At 38.2% G+C, this 27,130-nt stretch overlaps 1 protein-coding gene across 4 annotated transcripts in view; it reads right to left on the reverse strand.

Moving 5' to 3' along the window:
* The window catches only part of atp8a1 (ATPase phospholipid transporting 8A1), a 346,241-nt gene extending 319,449 nt beyond the window's left edge, over positions 1-26,792 (reverse strand). For all 4 annotated transcript variants that reach the window (XM_039751372.1, XM_039751370.1, XM_039751373.1 and 1 more), the window contains exon 1: positions 26,019-26,792. In XM_039751372.1, the coding sequence (XP_039607306.1) occupies positions 26,019-26,067 (49 nt within the window). In that variant the 5' untranslated portion in view covers positions 26,068-26,792. The remainder of the gene's footprint in view (positions 1-26,018) is intronic.
* Positions 26,793-27,130: the final 338 nt, after the last annotated feature.

Genomic DNA, 27,130 nt, shown 5'->3' on the forward strand with positions numbered 1-27,130 from the left:
AGCTTGCAATACAGAATCATTAAGCACACAAGTCAGTTTCTACAAAGAGAGGCCCGCAGCAGAAGTCAACAGTGATGAATACATCTGTTATAATGTTTTGGTTCTTTGGCCATTATTCTCTCCAGGTGCTATCAGAAGGCACAGAAGTCTGTAGGATGAGAGTTTACAGAGGGCTGTAATTCAAAAGTCCCACTTTTGAATACATCAGCAGTATGAAGTAACACTTTTTTAAAACTTTAGTACAATATTGTTTTGGTAAAGTAAACAAAGTAGTGTTTAGTCAGGAGATTTGACACATTTTACTGGAAAAAAAGACATTCCTTAGCATTTTTCTGGCACCGCCCAATAAATACTTTCCGCACAGACTGACACAGCATAATCATGAGGACAAAATGTAAGAGTGTAAAATTAAAATGAAATGCAAGCAATGTATTATAATATTAATAGCCACTGATTTTCTGTGACTCTTAACTGGATAAGCACAGACAGATGATTTATATTACTTTTGAGGATATTTAAAGAGAAATTCATAAGTCTCCAAAAAGATCAAGTTTCTTTGCATTAGCTGGATGATATGGTTGTTGTGTTGCACCAGTTATATTGCAAGTTACCTCAGGATGTAACTGTTATCCAAATTTAGCTGTGTCTGGAATTTTGTATTAAAGACTTATAAGTCTGCTCACATTAAATGCCATGCTTTTAACCAATAACACAATTATTTCTACTGGATTGAATCTCACATCAGGCCAGTTTAGAACAGTCAACAAGGCTAAAATACGGAGCAACATGTAATGTCACATGAGGCACCAAGCCAGATATGGAGTTAAAAGACCAAATGCAATTACTTATTAGCATCTAGTAAATATTATATTACATTTGCATTGTAATTTACATGTTGTTGGATTTATATTACTGGTATTATATGACATACAGCCAAACAGTTCTGTTTGATGGAAACTCTTAGTATCCAGCTACAAAAGGGAGGTACAGTAAACAGCATTCTCTCTCTTTCTGTCTCTCTCTCTTTGATTAGAGCTGCACAGATAGGTCTTATGATCACAGCAAGGCCTTTTAGATTTGTTTTCCTTTCATCAATGTATCTCACATCATAAGTGCCAGTTTGTCAGATGGTGACTACAATGTTCCCTGATATATATGCTTTTGGTGTTGTGTTGAAAAGTTATATTATTGCTGACATGAAACTGGATGCATAAAAAACTGAACTGCACTATAATCCAGGAATATATTGCACTACATAAGATGAATATTATTGTGGATGAATAATTAAGCAGGATGTTTATTTTGATTTGGAGATACAGAGTGTAGTAATATTGGAATCATAAAACTCAGCAAAGCATTCATAGTTGCTAAATGTCAATAATGGAGTAAACTAGCAACTGAGAATAGCAGCTGTAATAATTCACGCAAACGCTGGAGGAGTTTAGGGATGTTTACAGACCACAAAATAAAGCTTAATCCAATCCTGTTTACATGCTCTCTTCTTGATGAACTTAATGCCTTCCATGCCCACTTTGATAACAATAACAAACAGCCACTATTCAATTGCCACATAATTTATCCTTCGTTGTTTATGTACATCACGTAAGCAAGACTATTAAACAAATTAACTGCACAAGCCATCAGGCATGTTTTAAAAATGTGTTGCAGCGAATTACCTAATATCTTCATTGCCATGCTTAATATTTTACTGAGGGAATCTGTCGGCCCCATCTGCTTCAAATAGACAATTATCTCTCTGCCTATGAAAATAAAAGTGAGCAGTCTGAATGACTACAGATCAGTGGCACTTATACCAGTTGTGATGCATTTCTTTGAGAGAACAGTGATGGGGCACATTATGTCAAATACAATCCAATATACGAAAGATGCCATATTTCTTGCTTTAATAAAATAATAAAAACTGTTATGCCAGTTCTTTTTATAGAGTACAGCTCACCATTTAATTCTTTAGTATCAACAAAGCCAACCATCAAACCCCCAAATTTTGGACTTGCCGTTATCCTCTACATTTGGATTTTTTCACTTCCTAACCAGCAGACCTCAGCATGTGCAGACTGGCAGCAGCACATCCTACATACTAACCCATTAACTTTGAGTAGTGTACTGAGCCCACTTCTGTACTTCTTGTTTACCTATGACTATAAAGCCTAACACATCTCCGGCTAAATCATTAAATTTGCTCATGACACCATCAGAGAAACGGTTTGCCTATTGACTCAATGGTGCCAGGACAAAAATCTCAACCTTTTTGTCAGCAAAACCAAGGAGCCGATTATAATCTTCAAAATGTAGAAAGTGGAGCACTCTTCCGTCTGTATTGAAAGGGGTGCTATTGAGAGGGTTAGCAGCTCAAATTTAATGGTGTGATTGTTACTAATGAACTGAGGTTCATTCAACACATTTTAGCTCTTGTGAAGAAGGTTCCCTAATGCCTCTACTTTTTCAGAAAACTGAGGAAGGCTAACATTTCTCCATCTCTGTAGTAGAGTACATTCACCCTTACTGGTTGTATCACATGCTGCTCACCTCAAGATCGTAAAAAGTTGAAGAGGGTGGCAAAGATATCACAGAATATACAACAAATGCCGTATATAAACAAACACTTGCAAATATACAGTGTACTGTATTGTATTATTATCAACTGATGTGAGAAAACATGTAAGAATTCCATTGGTCTATATACACTATTAATTAATTGTACAAGACACTAAACCTGAACATAAATGCATGGTCAATATAAAAAAAACTTGCTGCAGTAAACGTTAAATACCTTGAACTTGCTCACCAATGATGCATCATTTGACATCTCATCATCATCAACATAAAATGCTAAGGCTTCCACAATATACAGTACATATAACGTGTTTGCATGTTTTAGAATCATTCATTTATAACACAGTTTTCAAGAATACTTAATACTTACTGGGACCTGGCACTGAAAACAAATGTATGCACTTTCTTAAGCCATCATGAAGTGGGGATGAAAGAGCTGCTTACTACAGACAAGCAAAGCAACAGCTGCCCATGTCTGATGACTGTCTGTCAACAGACAACGTGATGAATTGAGCATTCATTTCTCCACTCACTCAGTGAAATAATACAAACCGTGCTTTCATGGTTCATCTGGCAAAATTCAAATAAAGAGATTCTCCATTTCTCAAAGGGACATGTAGTTACAGCAGCCAGGACTGGGTGTCCTTATGTTTTAGAGATACTGTTAATGATGCCATAAATGGCTTTAACACAAGTACAGCCAGTGAATATAATAACCAGTAAGCCTACTCCAGGACTTATTCAAAAACATCAACAATGGCTTTAATATTTAAAAACAGGTTAAAATTTGAAGTGGAATGATATGGATGATGAGCAATAACTAAATGAGTTATTTATAGCCCACAACAGAAATGCAATCAAGTGTCACACTTGCCATAAAAGGTAGAATGCTTAGCCCAGGAGGTTTGTACATTCCTGCCACTCTTAATTGTTTAGAGATTTGAACCATTTAAGTTTCAGGGGAGAGCTCAGCTCTTAAGGGCTACAGTACTCATGTCCTTCTCTTAAAGAGAGACTAATGAATGCTTACTCATTGGTCCAGTATGCTCTTTGCATTCAAATGCACCAGACATCAAATGCACCAGACAATGCAAGCTCTTTTCTACCAATTAATTCTTTTGGCCAAATTAATGGTTAAGACAAGTGACCTACTAGAACTAAAACACATCTGCATTTCAAAGTAAGCAGACCCAAACAGCAGACTGTACCAGAATCTAAAAAGATGAAAAACAACTACAGTTTATAATAAAATGGCCTAGAATAGCTCATTTCATAGTACTAGTGGCATTATGTTTTATTTCAAAATGAGGAAAACAATCTCATCCAACAATCAGTTTATGAATTAATGGGAGCTGCTAATTAATCACCTGGCTGCAAGATATCAATTTAAATGGTAAACACGGACGTTTTCTTATATTTAAGCTTCACTTTGTAGTCAGCTATAAACAAAAAGCTAATAAATATTTAATAGCAAAATACAGAAAAGATCTGATTTCATATACTGCATGAAACTGTGAATTTATATTGTTTTCTGTTCTATTTTACATCTGAAAAAATCTACTAATGAAAATAAAAAACAAAAAACAAAAACTTGTGTTTGGTGACCAGAAAAGCAAGAATGTGAATTTGCAGAAGGTACATAAAACCACTACATTTATGTATACCTTTTTTTACACTTACTGTATAATTAATGTACAGTAACCTAACAACAGTAGTATGCAGTGTGACTGTTATAACACAACATTAGTAGGATGGTTCTAATGTGGCTGATTCGTATATACAAGTGTACATAAATATATAGTGATTTATCACACTGCACTTCATTCTCCAGTGCCAGTTCAACTGTGGGGGAAAAAACTCTTTCAAACAGCTTTAAAATACAAAAGAAACATACTCTCAATTTGTTTTGAATCTGCTATGAGGGATCAGCTGCCAGTTGTCAGCTGTACTGCATAAGGCACTTATTGCACATTTTAAAGGCTTTAAAGTCAGCTCACTAACATGATCTTCTGTTCTCTCTCTGTAACATGCAGACTGCATCCAGCTCCATCCCAGCCACTGTGCTTGTGTCTCTATAGCTGAATCCTGCCGCGGATGATGCCTTCGAGTTCTGTTAATCTTAAAGCTGGAAGTAAAACTGGAGTGAGACAGACAACTAGGAATTTCTCCTCTTCACTGTTTCTTCGAGTAAAAGTGCCAAAACTGAAAATAAAAGTCTCTTTTCCCAGTTTTTTTCAGCCTCTCTTTTGTGTAACTCAGAAACTTTAATGTGACAAGATATACTGTATATATCCATCCATCCATTATCCAACCCGCTATAACCTAACTACAGGGTCACAGCAGTCTGCTGGAGCCAATCCCAGCCAACACAGGGCGCAAGGCAGGAAACAGCCCACCTCTGGGCACACACACACACACATTAGTTTAAGTCAGAGAATTTCAAAAACGGGGTTTAACTCACATGCATTTATTGGTTACTTTGCAAAAAAAATTATTAACTGCTGATGATGTGGATTGTTTTGTCTGTTCTGAAATTCCAAACTATCCTAAATTATGGTACAAAGTCATTAAACACAAGTCTCACAGACCTCATTTAAAAGATTCAGCATATTGGGACACGAAAGATTTCAAATATTGTTTTTACAGAAGTTCTGAAATAAAAGTGAAACTAATGAAATAGCAACAATTCAAAGAAAAATAAATCTTACTAGTGTGTATCCGGAAAACCAAACATGGGGTTTGGCGATTGAAGCCCCCTAGTGTGTGTGTGTGTGTGTATATATATATATATATATATATATATATATATATATATATATATATATATATATATATATATATATATATATATATATATATATATATATATATATATATATATATATATACATATATATATTATATATATTATATACAGTATATTGTATACAGTATATTATATATATAGCAAAATACCCACGCTTCGCAGCGGAGAAGTAGTGTGTTAAAGAAGCAATGAAAAAGAAAAGGAAACATTTTGAAAATAACGTAACATGATTGTCAATGTAATTGTTTTGTCACTGTTGTGAGTGATGAGTGTTGTTGTCATATATATATAATATATATATATATATATTTACACACACATAAACATATATATATACATATCTATACATATACACATATATATATATATATATATATATATATATATATACATACATACATACATACACACACACATATATAAACATATATACATATACGTACATATCTACATATATACACACACAGCTATTTCGTATCAGTGCAATACGCTGCTTGTTAAAACGGATGACTCCGCTCTTACGTGCAAGTCTGCGTATATTATGAACTATCGTATTTGTTCAAGTTCTATTTAAATTTTAAATAGAAGGAATTTTTATTTAGTCGACAGAAATATCTTTGGTAGGAATGGTAAAAACAGACAGGAATATTATTCCTGAATAAATCAACTCAAACCTTAAACAACTTATAATATTTTGCTCTCCATAAAAATATATCCTGTCTAAATTATACAAGTTAGAAATAAAGTAAACATTAAAAGAACAAACATTCAAATTTCTTTACTCTTATGTAATTTTATATAAAAAATAAACTTAGATTTTAAATATCCCAAAAGATTTTGCTCTCCATAAAAATATATCCTGTCAAAATTATACAAATTCAAATATGAACATGCTGCATAACAAAACCTGGAAATATAAATAAAATGTGTTCCTTTCAGCAATAACAAATCAAATCATTCAGTTGTCTTTGCTCATATGTCATTTTAGAGCTGGACGCCTGGCATCTTTTTGGCAACAGGTTCGTTTCTGTTTGGTGTGAGGTTCTGTGTTGTGGAGATTCTCAGGATGGATTGCAGGTGCTCATCAGTGAGGCGACTCCTGTTTGCTGTTTTGTTAGTCTTTATCACTGAGAAGAGCTTCTCACACAGATATGTGCTACCAAACATGCACAATGTTCGAGCCGCATGTAGACGGACTTTTTTTGTTCTTCAAAGTCACCAAAGCGCCGTGCAAACTCAGTGCGCTCAGTTTATCAGCAAAGTGCGTATTTGGGAACACCGTAGTGACGACTTGGTTCAAGATTACTTGGCAACAGGGAAAGTAGGGCAAGTTGCACTGGTGCATTTGTGTCTCCCATAAAAGTAGCTTCACTTGAAATCACTTTGTGATTGTGCACGGGTAAAAACGTCCGCTGAAGTGTCAGATTCTTATTTAATTCTTCTGCTTTCTGTATCTTCTGCATTGCATTCAGGTTACCCTGATGTTTTGTCTCATAGTGCCGTCTTAGATTAAATTCTGTAATTACAGCCACATTAGCTCCACAAATGAGACACACGGGTTCAGTAAACATATACTCAGCCTCCCATCGCTTTTAAAGGCTCTATTTTCAGAATGAACTTTTCTCTCCAGCATCGTGTGAGCTAGCTTCGCAATAACTTGCAGCATCATAAGCTAGACTTGATTAACGCGTAAGTGTTGGCAAGGCAGCTGAAGCGCTGCATTATGGGATCTGTAGTTTATTGTGTTACCAGCGCTTCATATACCTGGGCCATTAATAACAATAATACAGTATATAAAATGATCTCGGGCGGATATAATTACGCTGGTCGGATGTGGCCCGTGGCCCTTGAGTTTGACAAATATGGACTAAATAGAACTTGAAAAGATATATTTTTAAATGTGATCGCAATTCAGATAGAGTTGACGCCAGACTACAGCCTGCATCCTCCCTCGCTCTTACTTTTTTACCGTTCATCTAATGAATACACTGAGTATGGCTTTACCAAAACAATCATTGATGGCGAATAAAGTATCCATTATTCGAGTATGTAGATCGGGATATATATATACATATATATATATATATACCCGCGTATCGCAGCGGAGAACTACATAACTACAGTAACTACTACATAACTACAGTAATAGCTTAAAATATTGCTATTGATAGATTAACATAAAACACATCAAAAAACTTTAATGAAATCAAATCTATTATTATCAAAGTTCCCCAATATAAATCTACTTGTAACGAAGCAGGCGTTTTGAAATTGGCTCCAAGATTTATAGTCTTAACCTTTATTTTATACAGATACGTGTGAAACAAATATTTGAGAAAGAAATGGCCTTTGTACTGACATGCTGTTTCCTCATATCATGGGAAATATATCAGTTGTAAACTCAAACTCCTATCAGTTGTAAAACAATTCAACCCAAATGTTCACCTGACAGCTCAATAGAAAAACACGTGAAGACACACCCATTACTTTTCTAAATCTGCATTTACAATTTTCAAATATCAGATTCACGAACAGACAGTCTACCCCAAAAGTATTACAAGTATGGCAGGAATCATAACAAGACAGGACTCCAGTTTATTTATTGGTATACTCATATACTCAGGCATGCATTCGTCATCTCATACAACTTCAGAGTTATCAAATTGCCTAATGTATATATCTCTGGAATATGAAAGGACACCAGAGAACCTAGTGAAAATCCATGGAAGGTGTGGCCAATGCCTGAAGTTCTAATGAGTAATCAAGCTGAGATTTCTCTGCTGGGGCTGGTACAAGTAGAGCCATTGTGACATAATTTACCTGTTGTGCACCTATTGTTTTTAGTGAATAAAAAAAAAAAATCATAAAAATACACACTAATCTTCAAAGAACAAAAAATTAGAACCGTGATGTGCATTTCCATGCTTTCATTTTTCAAAGCAACACAGCAAAGAAAAGAAAAAAAAGATAAAAATTCTGGCCTAAAGAATGGAAAAATTTTTGTAAGCTTTATCAATGTATAGTATAATTAAAAGTACTTCTGATAATATTGAAGAACACAGTTTCAAGGTACGAAGTACTAGGATCCTTGTCATTTCAGCCATTTTAATAGACATACAGAGAATTTAAGTTCTTGTTTTAAATGTATAAACAATACAACTAAACTATAATCGGTTTCTTTTTTTAATTATCACACTATAAAGAAACAAGAGATTAAGCCGTAGTCAGAGCAGTAGACTCCAAACAACAACCTGCTGAATGTCACATCCTATCCAATATCATCATCACAATTTCCTCTGCCAATTTAATGCAGTATGCATTTATGCACCAAGACCGTGTCTATTTAGGCCTTCTATTTTACTATTATGCAAACGTTTCTCTAAATCACAAAAAAAAAAACAAAAAAAAAACAAAAACACTGAATGCTGCCAAGCGCTTACTAGGGCCATACAGAAGTTTTTCTTTTTGCCAATTACATCCAATCATTTATTTTCTAACCTGATTACCCTTTTCAGGGTCAGAGGGTAATTGTATCAATCAAAGCAGTTCAAGATCTTTTGAGAAAACAGGTTATAACATGAAAAAGGTTACCAGTCACATGAGGCTTCAACAGGTATATCATGCTCAAAATAAAACTATACCAAGCTGCAAAGATCTTTCTAAGAGCATTACAGTGGTGTTTGTTTTAACAATCACACTGTAATTATTAATTTTGAGATAATTTCTACAAGGGCAACTAGACATTCTGGTCACGGTATGCCATGTGAAAGGGCAGGTATAGATTGTGTCAATGAAACAGGAAATTGCTTATATAACTGTGAGCACACTAAGCACCTCCTCCATCACTGAGTCTGTCATCAAAAGATATTATAATTCATCTCTGAAACATGCTATGAAACAATCTATTTAATGGAACTGCCAAGAAGAACACCTTGTCTGCTACAGACACTCCACGTGGGTACATTTAGATTCACTATACATTCTTTGCACCATGTCTTGAATCAGTGATTCATGGTGTACAAAATAATTAAATTAACAGTAAATGAAACTTGGCAAATGTTAAAACATGCCTGCTAAAAGCATCACTATAGTTTTCTGGCACAAACCAAGGAATGAAGTATTCAATACATAATATATGTATATTTTAAAATAATTTTGCCAAACATAGCTGGTTCACTGGGATAGGGCTTTCCAGTGATGTCTCTAAAACAGGGACAGGGTATGTATTCCCTTCTGTGGGGTTCTCACATTTTTTATTTATGTAACTTCTCTCCTAGTACTATAATTTCCTTAGACAGATAAGAGACATATGCATGTTAGGCTTACAGACCATGCTACATTGGCCCATTATGAATGGGCATAAGTTTGTATGAGAGTGTGTAGCCTATGATAGATTGATACCCCATCTCGATCTAGTTCACATCTTGTTCCCACTGTTGCATAGGTCCTTCCGATATTGAGAGAAAGTGGGTTTGGAAAATAAATGGATGGATGGATGGATGGATGGTGGATGGATGGATGGATGGATAGATGTATGTATACTGCATATCATGTCATCCTTAGGCATATTATGCTTCTAGTCCAAGTCTTACCAAGTCTTATCAATCAATATTTGGTATTTTAACAACATTAATAACATTGAAGGCTTAAAACTACAATTCACTGCATTTTTAAGAATGTTCACATAAAATGGGAAGCACGTCTTGTCTGTCTTTCTACATAGTACTTCCCAGTGGGCTGGTTTCAGTGACATTTGGCACATTTAGTCTTCAAACGTGTTGGCAATTTTTTCCTTGAGTTAACTTTAATATAGCATGCAGGATACATTTTTTAAACTTTCAAAAAATCACTCTTACATGCGTCAGCTTCTCAATATTAAATAAGTTAACAAAATTTTAAAGTGACAAGTGCTAAGAAAATAAAAAAACCCTGCACAACACCCTTTTAAAAAATAGTGCCATGAAAATTGCTATACAGTTCTTGAAAGGGTTATTAAACACTGACCACACACATTTGTCTTCTAAAAGAAAGCTACATCTGTAAACACTGAAATAATCATACACTTGCTAGTAATGTTTCCTTTATTCAAGTCTGTACTGTACATAATAAATGTTGTGCTTATTTGCGACAAAGAACAGACTTCACTAACCAGACATATAGTATACTTTTTCCATTTTTCCATAGCCTTATGGATTAATCTTAGAATTTAATTATTAGCTTCTAATGCAATGGACAGGAAGGTTTCAAATATGATGTGGAAAAATGTGATAAACTGCTTAAATCAAGAACAATCAAATTTCTAGTAAGCCATGCTAATTACGGGTAACATTTTAAAATCTGTTTTAACTGGTGTGTACCACAAAACCATGTCAATTTCAAACAGCAGCTTTATCTCTCAATCACGTTTTCTACAAACATATCAAAAAGGGCATGAAGTCAAATGTTTACTACTACATTTCATGATTAGCACCCATAAAACACAAATATCACTACTCTACAGTCCTTAAGGGGGCCAAAAACACTTGGCCTTCCTTCCAAACAAAACTTAAATACTATATTGTTACTTTGCTTGTATGGTCTAAAAAGTGTACCCTGCAAAGGAAAAAAAATCATAAATTCACAAATAAGTGCAAATGGAAAGGACAGCCGAAATGTTAAAAAATAAAATTATTGTGTGATTGAAAAAGATTTAAATCTGCTTTTTGAAGACAAGAACTGGATAACTCTGTTATCAACAATTAATTATTATGCCATCTAAAAATAAACAAAGCACCTAGTTCCTTGAAGTAGCTGCTCATTTAAATGAAAAGGTTTGGCATCAGCTGCCTACTCCTTAAAAACAAACAAAGGCATTACGGACCTTTCCGCTCTGAAAGTATGCAATGAATTCTAAAGTCGCACAGCTAAAACTGACCCTGCCCTTACACTCACGCACATCAAACACTGATTCAACTCTAAACACTAACTCTAAAACAGGAATAACCTGAATGACAGGTGAAACCACAAGTTAAACATGGTCATAATGAATTACAGCCTCAGCTGAGACATTTTCACCAATGCATAAAAAAAGATTAGTTTTTCTTTATGGCCCTTTTTTGAATTGCTGAAACACTGAAGGGTTAATTTTCTGGCTTTAGGATTCAAAGACAATCATTTGAAGAGAGCCTATATTAAAGGATGATAAGCAAAACATTTTACTAGAGTTGACAGAAATATACTTGCTTAGTTTTACTATAAATACTACTTTATTTTTATTTGTTATTGCAAAGCTTTATTAGAAAACTATGAATATCTGGCTTAATCAAGCTTTTTGGGCTAAATGACATTCATTCACACAAATATGTTCACTCTACTCAGAAAAAAATAATAGAGAAGTTCCTATATCTTAACTTTATTAGGCTGTATAGCAAACTCAAACTCAAGGTCCATTGGCCAATTTTCTCATACCTCTGGGACATCACTTAGCATTTGGACTCCTTTTGGAAAAAAATGGGTCTTTTCCACCATGACAGGTAACAATTAAACCAGAGTGGCACCATTGTCTTGGAGAGGCATGTGAGTAGGATAATCATGGATTGTTTAAACTATGGAATGCAGGGAGTTTAGGACAGGCCAAATTTAGCACTGTACATGAAGGGACAAACAACAACAATATGCATAGCAACATAAATTCTAACCCAAAGACTTAAAGTAAAATAAGAAACATGTTAAAATAGCTTTTCTTAATGCTAGACATATCAAAAATAAGTGAGTTGGGGTTGTAGGTAGCTAAGCATAATTGTGATATTACAGGCATAACAGAAACCTGGCTAAATAGCCAAGAGATGAGTATTACAGTAGACTCCCGCGCAGTTCAGAGTTTGCGTCCTCAGTCATTCGCAGATTTTTCCTTAGAATCTAACTAATAATTGTTAGCGGAAAATGCAAATATCCTCTGCAATTTTTATGGCTTTTTTCGTGGCAATACCGTACTTTAGAGAGAACTGCGGCTTGGGATGGTAAAAGTAGCCGATAGAATTTGAAACTGCAACTCCCAGCAGTTCCTGCAGTGGATCTGATTGGTCTTCTGCTGAGGGTGCTGGGGCTGTTGAGGTCAAAGGGTGTCAGCACGGCTTTTAAAAAGGGGGCCGGTGACCAAAAGCAAAAGAAAAAGGTTTTGTAATTTGTGTTTCAAGTTCCAGTCTGTTTGGATTGTCTGCCGTCTGCCTGTGTACATGAGGACTGTAAGTGTATGCATGGCCATCCTGCAAAGAAAGGAGCGCTCCTGAACCTGCCCACCCATTTTCACCATTTCAGGAACTACCATTAGGACTATCTTTACATTCCCATTCAACGTGCAGATCTCTGGACTATTTTCATTATTACATTTCATCCATTGCAGTTTTTCATTATCTTTTTCATGATTTACTGGGTGTGTTTTTTGTACTTTGTTGTATTTAATGTGTAATCGCCGTAAGGGGAACAGGGGTGGTATCGCTGTTTGATTACCAGTTTTCTTTGTTTTTGTCTCTGTTTGTGAGTGCGTGCGGGTCAGGCCAAGGCTGGGTGTGTCCCTGGAATCTCCACCATAAAAATAAATAAATCACTGTCTTCTCAACAGTTGAATCTTAACGGCACCGGACCACCACAGCATTATTCATTTCTCGTTGCTGCTGATTTACTGTGATGCATCTCCAGCTGAGTGTTCTTGTGTTTTCCGTTTGCTTAAAAGCCTGAACAGCACCTGTCCTTTTTGGCTGATTGCTTTGTTTCTCTCTCCTCCCCCAGATATTCTCTGCTCCTGTTGGGGGTTATGTTCCCCTATGATGTTTGTCTATTGTTTAATCAATAACTAACTGCATACTGAGCTCATTTTACTTCTGAAAGAGACATGTTTGTTTGAAGTGTTTAAATAAAGTTCCTGTCTCTACAATCTCTTGTGTTTCTGTGACCCAAGCGTGACACCCTGCAGTACTGCAGCCGCACTAAAACTAGCCAGCCAGCGTCAGCGCTTACCTCCGAGTGCTTGCGTGCAGCCAGTTCAAGCGCAATTGGTTCAGTGATTTACATCCATGGCATCAGTTGCACTTTATACATATTGTTCCAGTAGTTTTTTTAAATAGTTTTTACAGTTCATTAGCAGTGTGTAAAATGATCAGTGTTGCAGTAATTGTGATGCTCTTTGCAAGAAAAAAGTGCTCCATTAAAATTTCACTTTTTCTTTGTTAATTGTGACGTTGACTTAAAGTGCAGCAAAAAAGTATCTGGCGTCCAGGGATGCATTAACCCCTATGTATGTGGCAGTTTAAGGGTTAAAGCCCCAAGCTGCACCATCTAAGGCTTCTGGCAATGAAAACGCCCTTGCATGAATAGCGGTACATATAGCGGTAATATCTGTATTTTACATTCTAGCACTGTGGGAGACATAGCAATACAGTATACAGGTTTACCTTTACATTCTTTATTTTTAGGTAATGTATTAAGCTGAGTTTAAAATTAAATTAAAAGTGTTTTGGGGGCATATTTAGGGTTTAAACTATGAAAATAGGCATTTTTTTTAACCACATCAAAAATTTGCGGGTTTTCACAATTTGCAGGTGCTCTAGGAACGTGACTCCCCGTGAATTTTGGGGGTGTACTGTACATAGATGGTAATTTTCTAGTATCATCACGCAAATCATCAAATTATCGTGACACATCCAAAGGGGACATTAACATTAGGAACCTATAGGTAACTATGCTCAACCCCCACTAACTTTAAGGTTAGTACTTGTGGTTGGGGTAGCCCAGTCTAATAATTTAAGACCGTGGGGGCGATTTGCCTCACGATAATAGAAAAGTACCACATAGATGGTTAAACATTTCTGAGGAAGGACAGACTGAAAAGAAAAGGAGGGGCATTGCCATTTATGTAAAAGAAACTTTAAATGAAACTCTTGTTCCATTAGATGATGGGCCATATCTTAGTGAGGACGTCTGGATTTATCTGCAAAGCATTAAGGATAAGGACATTATTTTAGGAGTGTACTATAGACCTCCCAATACAGACAGTAATTTCAGTGTGCATCTCTTTAACAATTTTAAAAAGGCATGTTTACAGTGCATCTCCTAATCATAGTAGATTTTAATTACTCGGATATTATCTGGGCTAACCTTACAATTAGTGGAGTACAAGAGCAAGAGTTTTTGACATAATCAGTGTCTGTTTTCTAACACCAAATGTTAAAGCACCAGTGCAGGGGGAATTAGTATTTTGTAAAAATCAGGGGAGAATGGAGGATGTAGTGGTGATTGAAGCACTAAGGTCAAGTGACTGTAAATATATAATACAATTCTTAATGCTTTGGAAGACCACAAATGCTTAGACTAAAACTGTTAAGATCAACTTTGGTAGTGCAAATTTGAACAGATATTGCAAAGTCTAAAAGGAAAAAAACTGGGATAAGCTTTTTTACCATGGAGACAGTCGAAGAGCAGTGAAATAGATTTAAAAACATTTCACTATTAATGCAGGACAGGTATACAGTAATCCCTCGCTATATCTTGCTTCGACTTTCGCGGCTTCACTCTATCACGGATTTTAAATGTAAGCACATCTAAATATATATCACAGATTTTTCGCTAGTTCGCCGCTTTGCGGACAATGGGTCTTTTAATTTATGGTACATGCTTCCTCAGTTTGCTTGCCCAGTTGATTTCATACAAGGGACGCTATTGGCGGATGGCTTAGAAGCTATCCAATCAGAGCATGTATTACATATTAACTAAAACTCATCAATGATATAAGATATGCTTCCCGCGCGGTGCTTGATTGTTTGCTTCTCTCCATCTTTCTCACTCTCTCTGCCTGACGGAGGGGGTGTGAGCAGAGGGGCTGTTTGCACAGAGGACACGGACACTCCTCTACAAAGTGCCGCTTTATCGCGGTGCTTCTGTATACTTAAAAGCACTATTGATTTTTTGCTTTTCTTAGCGAGCGCTCTCTCTGACATTCTCTGCTCTGACGGCGCTCCTTTGAAGATAAGACATGTTTGCATTCTTTTAATTGTGAGAAAGAACTGCCATCTCTGTCTTGTAATGGAGCACAGTTTAAACGTTTGACTAAAGGGTGTTATTCCATGTCTAGAGGGCTCTAATAATGATAACAGGGTGGGAGAGTTTATAAGGGCTTAAAATATATAAAAATAACCATACAAACATATGGTTTCTACTTCGCGGATTTTCACCTATCGCGGAGGGGTCTGGAACGCAACCCCCGCGATCGAGGAGGGATTACTGTATCCCAAAATTTAAAAAAAAATAATCTGCAGAGGGTTAAGGCTGTGATTTATGGCCGGCTGTTCATCCCGGCCCATACCCCCATGCCACCAGGTGGAGCACTCCCTGCAGTATGGAGGTGCCACGAAGACCAGCAGGGCATTATGGACATTGGAGTATTTATTCACAGCCCTGCTGGATACCATGGGGGCCGGCAGGAGTCGCTGCAGGGAGGCCCAGAGACTATTTGCCTTACGCCCAGGAAGCACGTCATATATATATATATATATATATATATATATATATATATATACACAGCTCAATCTCACAGCTTGGATTTCTGCTGTCATAATCGGTTTGAGTTTCATGGTTATTATGACAGTATTTGCAGGATTTGTTGTATTGAAGTGACATTCTGCATCTGTCAAGCGTTGTAAGCACACAATTGGTTTCAGCGATAAAATCACATCCATCTTTTGAGAGTTTAAACATTCATAAACATCAAAGTGTTCACTACTGAAATCGTCACCTGTGAATCTAAGATGTTTAAGAGGCATTGGCGGTTGTCAAAAGGTGTAAAATATTTGGCCATTTCGGTACACTTGAAAGCAACAACCGAACAATTCAGCGCCAGCCATCAACTCACATGCAGAACCATAGGTGAAGGGCTTAAGCATTTCACTCTTATAGTGCTCCTGTGTAGTATAATTATCTCCTGTACCGTCATCAGTCCACACCTTGAACCTGTCCCAGTCATTCAATACATAAGACACAATGTTCCTCCGGATATCAAGAGTGAGCCTGATATGGCCGTGCAATATGTAACACAGAGAATGGAAAAGGTAGGTGCCATCTCCGGGCATGGAAACCACGCAGTAAGTGATAGTTCTTTGATCGATAGTGACCATCTCAATAGACATGGTAATGGGGGTTGGAATGATAAAGGAAATGGGTACCTGAGCAATGTAAAGCAAGTCTAAAATACCTATACAATAACTATAATTGTAATAAACAAACAATAAAACAGCAGAGAAGCCGTGGATTAAACAAAAAGGCTGTAGTTATCAGTAGGGAGACGTGAATCCCGTGGCGAAGCAAGGAAGGGAATGTAGAGACTGGAGCGATGGACGGCCTTACATAGGCAGGCAGCCCACAACGTGGGAGCCGTTGGGATGGGGGACCCAACGCCGCCTCACATGGTGACCGAGCTGCAGGCTATGGACGTATATATGTACGTAAGCAGGATTCAGTTAGCGTTGGGAACCCGTGTACCAAATTTCTTGAAGATGGGCCCATAAGTAACAAAGACTGTTGAACAGTTTAATATGGCGGCCGACAGTGGCATCATACCACCGAAATAAGTATGTACATTGGTTTCGGTTAGTGCAGGGAAGACGCCTACCAAATTTCGAGAAGATGGGGCCATAAATAAGAAAGTTCAGCATGGCGGACGTTGTTGACCGTTATGACCATTATGCGTAGAATTTCAAAATGAAACCTGCTTAACTTTTGTAAGTAAGCTGTAAGGAATGAGCCTGCCAAATTTCGTCCTTCTACCTATACGGGAAGTTGGAGAATTAGTGATGTTGGAAAATTCAATATGGTGGCTGACAGTGGCGTCATACCAACGAAATAAGAACGGACATCGGTTTCCATTAAAAGTTCAATATGGCGGCCGACAGTGGCGTCATACCACCGAAATAAGTACGTACATCGGTTTCGGTTAGCATAGGGAAGCCATCTACCAAATTTCGTGAAGATGGGGCCATAAATAAGAAAGTTCAACATGGCGGACGTTGTCGAACGTTAACGACCGTTATAACCGTTACGTGTAGAATTTCGAAATGAAACCTGCTTAACTTTGTAAGTAAGCTGTAAGGAATAAGCCTGCCAAATTCCAGCTTTCTACCTACATGGAAAGTTGGAGAATTAGTGATGAGTCAGTCAGTCAGTGAGTCAGTGAGTCAGTCAGTCAGTGAGGGCTTTACCTTTTATTATTATAGATTTATCTTCACTTTTGTAAAGCATTTGATAAGGTACCACATGAGAGGATGCTCATCAAACTAAAATAAGTGGGAGTTCAGAGTATAGTGAGTAGATTGGTGCAGAATTGGCTAAAACATAGGAAGGAGAGGGTTATAGTGTGAGGAACATCAGAATAGGGTGATGTCAATGTCAATTTATTTATACAGCACATTTAAAACAACATAGGAATGCTGTGGGCAAAGTGGTTTACAATAATAGAATAAAAGAAAGCATACAAAATAACAGATAGAAATAAAATATATGAACATAAATAAAATAAATAATAAACAAAAGTAATGTTTTATAATCACAATTAGGAAACCATCAGTATTACTGAAGGTCATGGAATGCTAGTGAATAGAAATATGTCTTTAATCTTGTTTTGAACATTTCAATTGTAGACGATTCCTTTATGTGATGAAGTAAAGAGTTCCACAGGCGAGAAGCAGCTGCTGCAAAAGCTCTGTCCCCCTTAGTTTTACACTTGGTACGAGGGGCAACAAGAGACAACTGACCAGAAGATCTAAGCATTCTGGGTGGCTTGTATAAAACACACAATTTGGATAAACAGGCAGGAACAAGCCCATGTAAAGATTTAAAAACTAGCAACAAGATTTTAAAATCAATTTGAAAACTGACAGGCAGCCAGTGTAAAGAAGCTAAAATTGGAGAAACAGAGTCATACTTTCTTGTCCTAACCAGAAAGCGAACGGCAGCATTCTGGACCAACTGTAACCTGTGTAGCAGGGATTTGCTAATCCCAGAATACAGTGAGTTGCAGTAACCAAGGTGAGAAAAAATAAAAGCATGAGTAGCTTTCTCAAGATCCCTAGAAGATAAAAAAGGCTTAATCTTACCTAATAGACAAAGCTGGAAAAAGCAGCTCTTGACTACAGAATTTACTTGTTTCACAAAAGAGAAGTTACTGTCAAAGATAACACCTAGATTGCAGACTTGAAATTGTGGTTTGCAAAAGACAGAGAAAGTACTGAAAAGTCCAAGACCAATTTGGGCTTTAGCTGATAGGCCCACTATAAGCACCTCCGTTTTATTTTGATTCAGATCAAGAAAATTATTAGTCATCCAGGATCTTAGTTCAATACGACAGCTGTACAGTTGATTTATTGCAGATCGGAATATAAACCCGAGTATCATCAGCATAGCAGTGAAAAGATATGTTAAAATTTCCTAAAAATAGCTCCAACAGGATTAAGGTACATTGGAACCTCGGTTCACAAACGTCTCGGAACACATACAAATCAGTTTACGACCAAACGCGAGAGTGAGAGAGACGCACAGACACACACACGCGAGGGAGACAGAGACACGCGTGCAACAGAGACACACACGCGCGCGCAGGAGAGAGAGAGACACACACGCTAAGGCTTGTTTTTAAAGAGACATATCTCAGCATTGTTTTAACCATGTTGAATTTAATGAAGACTTTTTTCTATTGGATTTTAACTTCCACTTCACTTCTGTTTACAGCGATCGGTTCGTAGCGTGCATTGTTGCAATGTTCATTTTCTTGGTGGTTTATTAAATTATGGATTTTTCAAATGTTCATTTTATTCCCTGTGCTTAAAACTCATGAATTGTTTTTAGCGAGTGGTTCATACCGCTACAGTGCAAACTTCTTGCAGTGTTAGTTTTCTCTGTTGTTCAAAGTTTTCTCAGTGTTATTCAGTGTTTTTACATTTAGTTTACTATTACGCTGTGCATTCTATGGTACTATTGACTTTATTTGTGCTTAAAAATCTTTTAAAAAATATATATTTACATACAGTTCGTATGGTCTGAAACGGATTAATTGTATTTACATAAAATCCTATGGGGAAAGGACTTCGGTTCACGACCAAATTGGTTTACGACCAGAGTTTTGGAACGAATTATGGTCGTGAACCGAGGTTCCACTGTATATAGAGAATAAAATAGGACCCAAAATGGATCCCTGAGGAATACCATATTTAAGAGGAGCAGTAGACAAAAAAGAGGAATTTAAAGTCACTGAAAAGTGTCTACCAGTTAAATATGACCTGAACCAGTTAAGAGCAGCCCCTTTAAGCCCAACAAGGTGTTCAAGCCGCAACAGCAATATCTCATTGTCAATAGTGTCAAAGGCAGCAGACAGGTCAAGGAGAAGAAGGACTACAGAGGTTAAGAGTGATGTCCCTCAGGTTTCTGTACTAGGGCTGCTGCTATTTTTAATCTATACTAATAAAAGGCAAAGCCCTCACTGACTGACTGACTGACTGACTGACTCACTCACTCACTAAATTCTCCAACTTCCTGTGTAGGTGGAAGGCTGAAATTTGGCAGGCTCATTCCTTACAGCTTACTTACAAAAGTTAGGCAGGTTTCATTTCGAAATTCTACGTGTAACAGTCATAACTGGAATCTACTTTTGTCCATATAAATGGCCATAGCCTGCAGCTCGGTCGCCGTGTCAGGCAGAGTTGCGTCCCGCATCATCACGCCTCCCACATAATTGAGTGTCTGCCCTTATAAGGTAAATATTCGCAGGTGAAGGACTGCACTTAGCATTATTATAAGTGCAGCTACTGCAGGAACCCTCCGATGCTGAACAAGCCTTTGTACACATATCAATAGGGAAGCAAGGTGTAAAGCTTAAGTTTAAATTACGTTCATAGACACGCTGCCGCTAAATATTCACAGGCAAATCCACAACTTAATACCGGGAATGCCCATTAAACATCTTAGATTCACGAGTACCGATTTGGGTAGTGATCACTTCGATGAATGAAACCTGTTCAAAAAACGCATTACACAATTGAGAAGGCACCAAAACAATATGAAGCGAGTGACACATACAAGCATATTCATAAGTGCAGCTACTGCGGAAACAAAGCACGGTGTAAACCTTAAGTTTAAATTAAGTTCATAGACACGCTGCCGCTGGCGTTTGTCATGCCTACGACAAATACGATATTCGCGAGATACAAGTTTAATGAGAAGACGCAGGGTGTAAACGAGTCTTTTGATCACTTTGTAAGGGAGTTAAAATTGCTGTAATGGAATTAAAATTGCTGGTGAAGGACTGTGCTTATGCAAACTAATAGAAAAGCAAGGTGTAAAGCTTAAGTTTAAATTAAGTTCATAGACACACTGCTGCTGGCATTTGTCATACCTAAGACGAATACGATATTCGCGAGATACAAGTTTACCGAGAGGACGCAGGGTATAAACGAGACTTTTCATCACTTTCTAACAGAGTTAAAATTGCTGGTGAAGGGCTGTGCTTAGTGATAATCAAATCCTTGATAACAGCAACACTCATAACAGTGACAAAACAATTACATTGACAATCAGGTTATGTTATTTTTAAAATGTTTCCTTTTCTTTTTCATAACTTCTTTAACACACTACTTCTCCGCTGCAAAGCGTGGGTATTTTGCTAGTATACATATATAAATGATTTGGATAGAAATATATATCACAAGCTGGTTAAGTTTATATATGATACTAAGCTAAATGACAAGCAGATACAGTAATCCCTCGCTATATTGCACTTCGACTTTTGCAGCTTCACTCTATCGCGGATTTTATTTGTAAGCTTATTTAAATATATATTGCGGATTTTTCGCTGGTTCACGGGTTTCTGCGGACAATTGGTCTTTTTATTTCTAGTACATGCTTCCACACTTGGTTTACCCAGTTGATTCCTTACAAGGGACGCTATTGGCAGATGGCTGTGAAGCTACCCAATCAGAGCACGAGGTTATGTTCCTGGGTGCTTATTGGCTCAGCGACAGAGCGCAGAATTCAAATCCGCTTTGCGTTAACCAGGAAATCTCGTCTCACTCATTCAGTATCAATGAGTTTCACTGTGTAAAGAATTAACTTTTGCGCTCTTTTGTGTTTATCTTTGTGCATAGTCAAGCCATTCATTACTGGTTCCAATACGATTTGCTCCTGCTACTGCTCCAGGGGCTGTGCTCAAGTGCCAATGGAAGATTCTAACGATTGCCAAAAAGGTAAATGTTTTGGATGTGTTGAAAGAAGGGAACAGCTACGCCACTGTAGGACCCCATTACGGCATCAATGAGTCCACGGTTCATTATATTAAAAAGGCAGAAAAATATAAGATCTACGGCCACAGTGTCCTTTAACCAGGGCGCGAAACAAGTTGTAAGTGGGCATAATAAGGTGGCAGTCTGGATGGAATCTGCTTTAGGGATCTAAATGAATACTAGGTTACACAGCACAATGTGTAGAGTACAAGATGTGGCGGGTGGCCGGGATGCCCCTGCTGCATATCTTCCGGTGGTGCAACCATGGGCAACTCAATACCTCCCCTGGGACGCTTGGTGGGAGCCTCCCTGGCCGGCAGTGATGCCTCAACCTCCCACAGGGCTCCATGGGAGATGGAGTCCTCAACAGCCCGGTTGGGAGTTGGGGTGGCTGCCAGGGGGTGCTGCATGGATTCCACAGCCCAGCTGGACAACTCTTCAGCCCCACCTGGAAATACAATTAGAACCAGGTGGTCAAGCACCTGGAACGCTTCCGGGTGCGCTATAAAAGGGGCCAGCCACCACCACTCAGTGACCAGAGTCGGGAGGAAAGGACGAAGCTTCAAGGGAGGAGTGGCAGTGCCAGAAGGGCTGTGTGTTTTGTGCTTTATTTCGGACTGTGTTGTGGCTGGAGGGGTTATGGGGAAGACGTGCCCTTCAGCTGAAGAAAATAAACATTTGTGTTGTTTTATATGTGCCTCCGTGTTAGTCTGTGCCAGGTTGGGCGCTATATAGCGCTACTATTACAAAGTGAAAAGAAGTTATGCTCAAGCTTTATAATGGTGAGACCTCACCTGTAGTGCCGTGTGTAGGTTTGGTCTCTATGCTAAAAAAAGCCATAGAAGCACTATAAAAGGTCAAGAAAAGACCAACTATGCTGATTTCAGGACTGCAGGGGATGAGTTACGACAAAAGAATAAAAGAAATAAACCTTTTCAGTTTAAGCTGAAGGAGATTAAGAGGTGACATGAATTAGGAGTTTAAAATTATGAAAGGAATTGGTACAGTAGATTGAGACTGTTACTTTAAAACTAATTTAACAAGAATACGTGGACATGGAAACTTAGTAAATAATAAATTTTACAAAAACAAAAAAAGGTTTTTCTTTACACAGAGATCCACAGACACATGGAATAAGTTAACAAGTAGTGTGGTAGACAGTAGACCTTCAAAGCTAGACTTGACATTACCTAGGAGGAACTAAGTGAATAGGACTGGCAAGCTTTGTTGGTCTGAATGGCATGTTCTCATCTTAATTTTTCTAATGTTCTAATTAACTCTCTATTATGATAACTTACAGTAGCACAGTGCCAGCACATTCACTGTCTTTCAAGTGTTTTGCTCAAGTGAAAGAATGCTGCTACAACAAAATTGCAAAAGATGTCTTGTTTTATTTTAAATTAGAAAAAATCAAATCACATTAAAAGGAACAGACCAAAAGTTCTTGAAAATCTGACAGGCTTTATTAATGTTGTCCTCAATTAACTTAGAATGCTGAACTGATTCTAACCTTTTGAACACTTCAATATCTATGATTGATTAACTTCAAATTAAGTCTTCTTCTTCTACTTCTGCACTCTGCATGCAAAGCGTATATATCTGATCAGTTTTGAGTAAGCACTGGATAACATGCTGAAAAATAATGCAATTATTATAATCAGTCAGTCAGTCAGTCAGTCATTCTCCAACCCGCTATACCCTAGCACCGGGTCACGGGGGTCTGCTGGAGCCAATCCCAGCCAACACAGGGCCCAAGGCAGGAACAAATCCCGGGCAGGGTGCCAGCCCACTGCAGGGCACACACACCCAAACTAGAGGCAATTTAGGATCGCCAATACACCTAACCTGCATGTCTCTGGACTGTGGAAGGAAACCAGGGCACCCGGAGGAAACCCACGCAGAAATGGGGAGAACATGCAAACTCCACGCAGGAAGGACCCAGGAAGCGAACACAGGTCTCCTTACTGCAAGGTTGCAGTGCTACCACTGCGCCACCATGCCGCCCATAATCATTATAATGAGGTTTTAAAATACTGTAAATAAAATATAAGGGATTCATTTTTTAAAACTCAGTTTATTCTGATTAAATTTTATAGGCCTACTTTTAATCGATGTAGGAGAAGAGGCCACTTCAAGTAACAAGTTATTAACTGTCTGCTATATAATTATGAAAACTGCCATTACAATTGCTAATTAGAACATAAAACTACCATTACAGTAACTAACCCATTAACCCGGTTTTATCCTAATCAGGGTCACAGCAAAACTGAAGCCTATCACAGCAAGCAAAAGCAGAACACAGAAACAATACCAGGACAGGGTGCAAGTACATCACAGAGCAAACACACAGAAACACACACAAACACTAAAGCCAATTTACCTTTGTCAGTCCACCTATCCTGCTTGTCTTTAGACTGTGGCTAGAAACCAGGAGGTAGGACAAGCAAACTCCACACAGGGAGGACTTGGAATGTGAACCCTGGCAGAGGCCCATTCATAAACTAATGTAAAATTATTATTTAATGTTAATTCTCATGTTTTTGAGAATGTGGGCGGAACATCCTAACAGATGTGGGGAGAAAATGCAAACAAGACACAGATAATGAAAGGATGCATGATTCGAACCTAGGATTCTGGATCTGTCAGACAGACATGCTACTAACTGAATTACCAAGGCACCCCTATTTTCATTACACATTGCTTAACAGAATTGAGGTCAACAAGATCAGGGTTTAAAAGTCTAGACTCCTGTATTTCAATACTGCTTTGATTACTCTGCAAGGCAGTTTGCTAAAATTGTATGTAATATTAAAAAAGAGGGAGGACCAAATAAAAATACATTTCAGAAGAAATGTGCTTTAAGTGATAATCATCTACACAAAAACTTCAGCTACTCTAATTAAAATTTCCTTTATTCAAGCATTTGTATCTACATGCTTTGCTCATGATCAGGAATTACTCATATTGGTAGCCAGTGAAATCAGCATTATTACACTTAACAATTATCTGAGCTGACGACATGACAAGCACAGCCACTAAAAACATACCAGTGATCCATGGTTTACTGGCTTTAGCAGGTTGACATCAAATGCTCAGATCAAACTAGCTCAACTTTGAGGTTCAGAGAGAGACACTTCATTTTTCTGTGTTCTGACTTTATGGTGTGTATATCTGTAAGATTGGGAACGGGACAACATACGATCCTGTGGGTCACCATCTTCATTACAGTTGCAGTTATCACACTCAGAGCTTACTCCTAACACAGAGATAAGGAATATTAATCAATGCTGCAATGCCACAACAAACCAGAATGATAAGAAAACCTTACACCTTTACTATAATCCTTCATTAAGTTATGAACCCTTTATTGAAATAAATTACTTTCACTTCTATGACTGTTTAGAATTTTAATATTTTCAATAATATTACAATTTCAGAGTTTAACTTCTTGCTGGGGCAAAACAGTTTTTCTCCCATGCACACATGGCCAGCCAATAAGATCATACCTATAATGACAATCTGATTCATTCCCATTAATTCACACATGCCTAAGACAATTGAAAGGATGAGATGTAGCTGCATTACAAAGAAAGCAAAGCGATGTTTTACTGCTTTATTGCAAACCGTTAAAAACTTTGAACCAAAAAAGGACGGCGTACACTTTTACGGAATCTCTTCGCGTACATGTTCAGCTTTTCACTAGTAGTCAAAGGCACTATATAAAAAGACTATGATAATACATCACTGATTGTACGGTCTGTGGTCGTGCAGCACTGGTATATTGCCATATCGGCAATGCTGCAGACCACCACATACAGCATGGTTCTTGGGGGAAAAAAGAGATTTGTTGCTTGGAAAGGAAGACTGCTTCATCGGTCCCAAAAAATGGAAATTGGGTATCACTGTTCAGATGCGATCTTTTGTGTGCAAAGTTGTACTTCTTTTTTTCTCGTTTTGTAGCGAACTTCCTTTTACCAGACAGACAAAAACCACAATCGGAAAGCTTCCGTTTTCCCGCATCTGTCTAGCTACTAACCTGTCGTCGCCCTCAACCTCATAGAGGAATGCCATGCCAAGTCACAGGCATGGAATCAACTTGTTAGCTAACAAATTTTCGTACAACATCATAATAATAATAATAATAATTACACTATCCTGGCTGCCAAGGATGATTGCAGAAGTCTATTTTTTCCTCTCCCCAAGCGGAGAAATACGACCCCATTTCGACTTGTATGCAATGACAGCTGCCTTTACGTTGTGTAATAAAGAAGCAGACATCAGATTTATATGTGGATGCTGATTTTTAAATAGGGCAAATGCCACTTCGAGCCGAAGTTGCCACTTACCTTCCACCCGGGAGCGTAGATCGGACACAGTTTTCTGTACAGCCGGCATGCCTCCGATTTAGTCCGGTGACTGTGGTGGTGGCGGCTGCGGCGGCAGCAGAGGATAAAGGCACCTGTCAAACTGTAACTCTTCCCACGCTCCTCTTTCTTTCTTACTGCGCCTCTTCGCCTTCACAGGCGAACGCTTTAATTTCAAAGCCGCCCCGCTTATGCTATTCGAACACCTCACGCCGATCGCTAGAGCTTCTCATCCGCATCTGCACCTGACGTCCGAGCACAGGGTGGGAAGTGAAGGGGAGGGGATAACGCTGCAAACAGAGATAAGCCAAAAAGCCCAAGTCAGATCTCACACGGCTCGTTGGCGGAAAGACAACAACACTGACTAGAGTGGGCTTGTGTTGACAAGATAGCAGGCAACTCCCCCCACCCTAGGTCAAAAGATCGAGCGAGAAAAGGCGCCCTCGTTTCCCAAACTGAAGTGGCACTGAAAGAGCTTTCTTTTACTACGGCGTATACCACTGCTCGGCGGTGAGCGGGAGGCGCCGGCCTGCAGCACACAAGGGCCGCTCGTGGAGACGCAGCGCTACTACAAGAAACGAAACCGAGTGAGCTTGTCGACCCTTTTCTGTCCGTTTCTCGAACTCCCTTTTGCGTCGACTTGTAGCTCTTTAGTAACAGGTCACAACTGACATCCTTTCAATTTTAACTACACAATCGCGGTACCCCAAGACAAAGAGGCGACATTGGGAGTGACAACATCCAGACGACGTGCTTCATAACAGGCAGGCTGCAGCTGCCTTTTAAAGTTACGAGGTGTGTTATCTGAACCTGTTTATATAGAGAAACACCGAATGCAAAGCTGTGCGCGTAATGTATCGCCACCTATCCCACTGTAGAGTAGCACTAAGACTGAATGGGTGCATCTCTTAGGTTTGGGGTCTCTACGGTAAAATAAGTGTTTCATTCAAATGTGAACCGAAACGTGAAAAATTTGCTATTTTCACGTAATAACAATACGCAACGCGTCCCCTGTTACAAAACTGAACTGCTTTATAATACGAATGGTAAATGTACGGATCGGAAGCCCAGCGTTGACAGTTTTAGCGCATTCT

Source organism: Polypterus senegalus, chromosome 4 (genome assembly GCF_016835505.1).
Source record: "Polypterus senegalus isolate Bchr_013 chromosome 4, ASM1683550v1, whole genome shotgun sequence".
In the NCBI taxonomy this organism is placed as follows: domain Eukaryota; kingdom Metazoa; phylum Chordata; class Cladistia; order Polypteriformes; family Polypteridae; genus Polypterus; species Polypterus senegalus.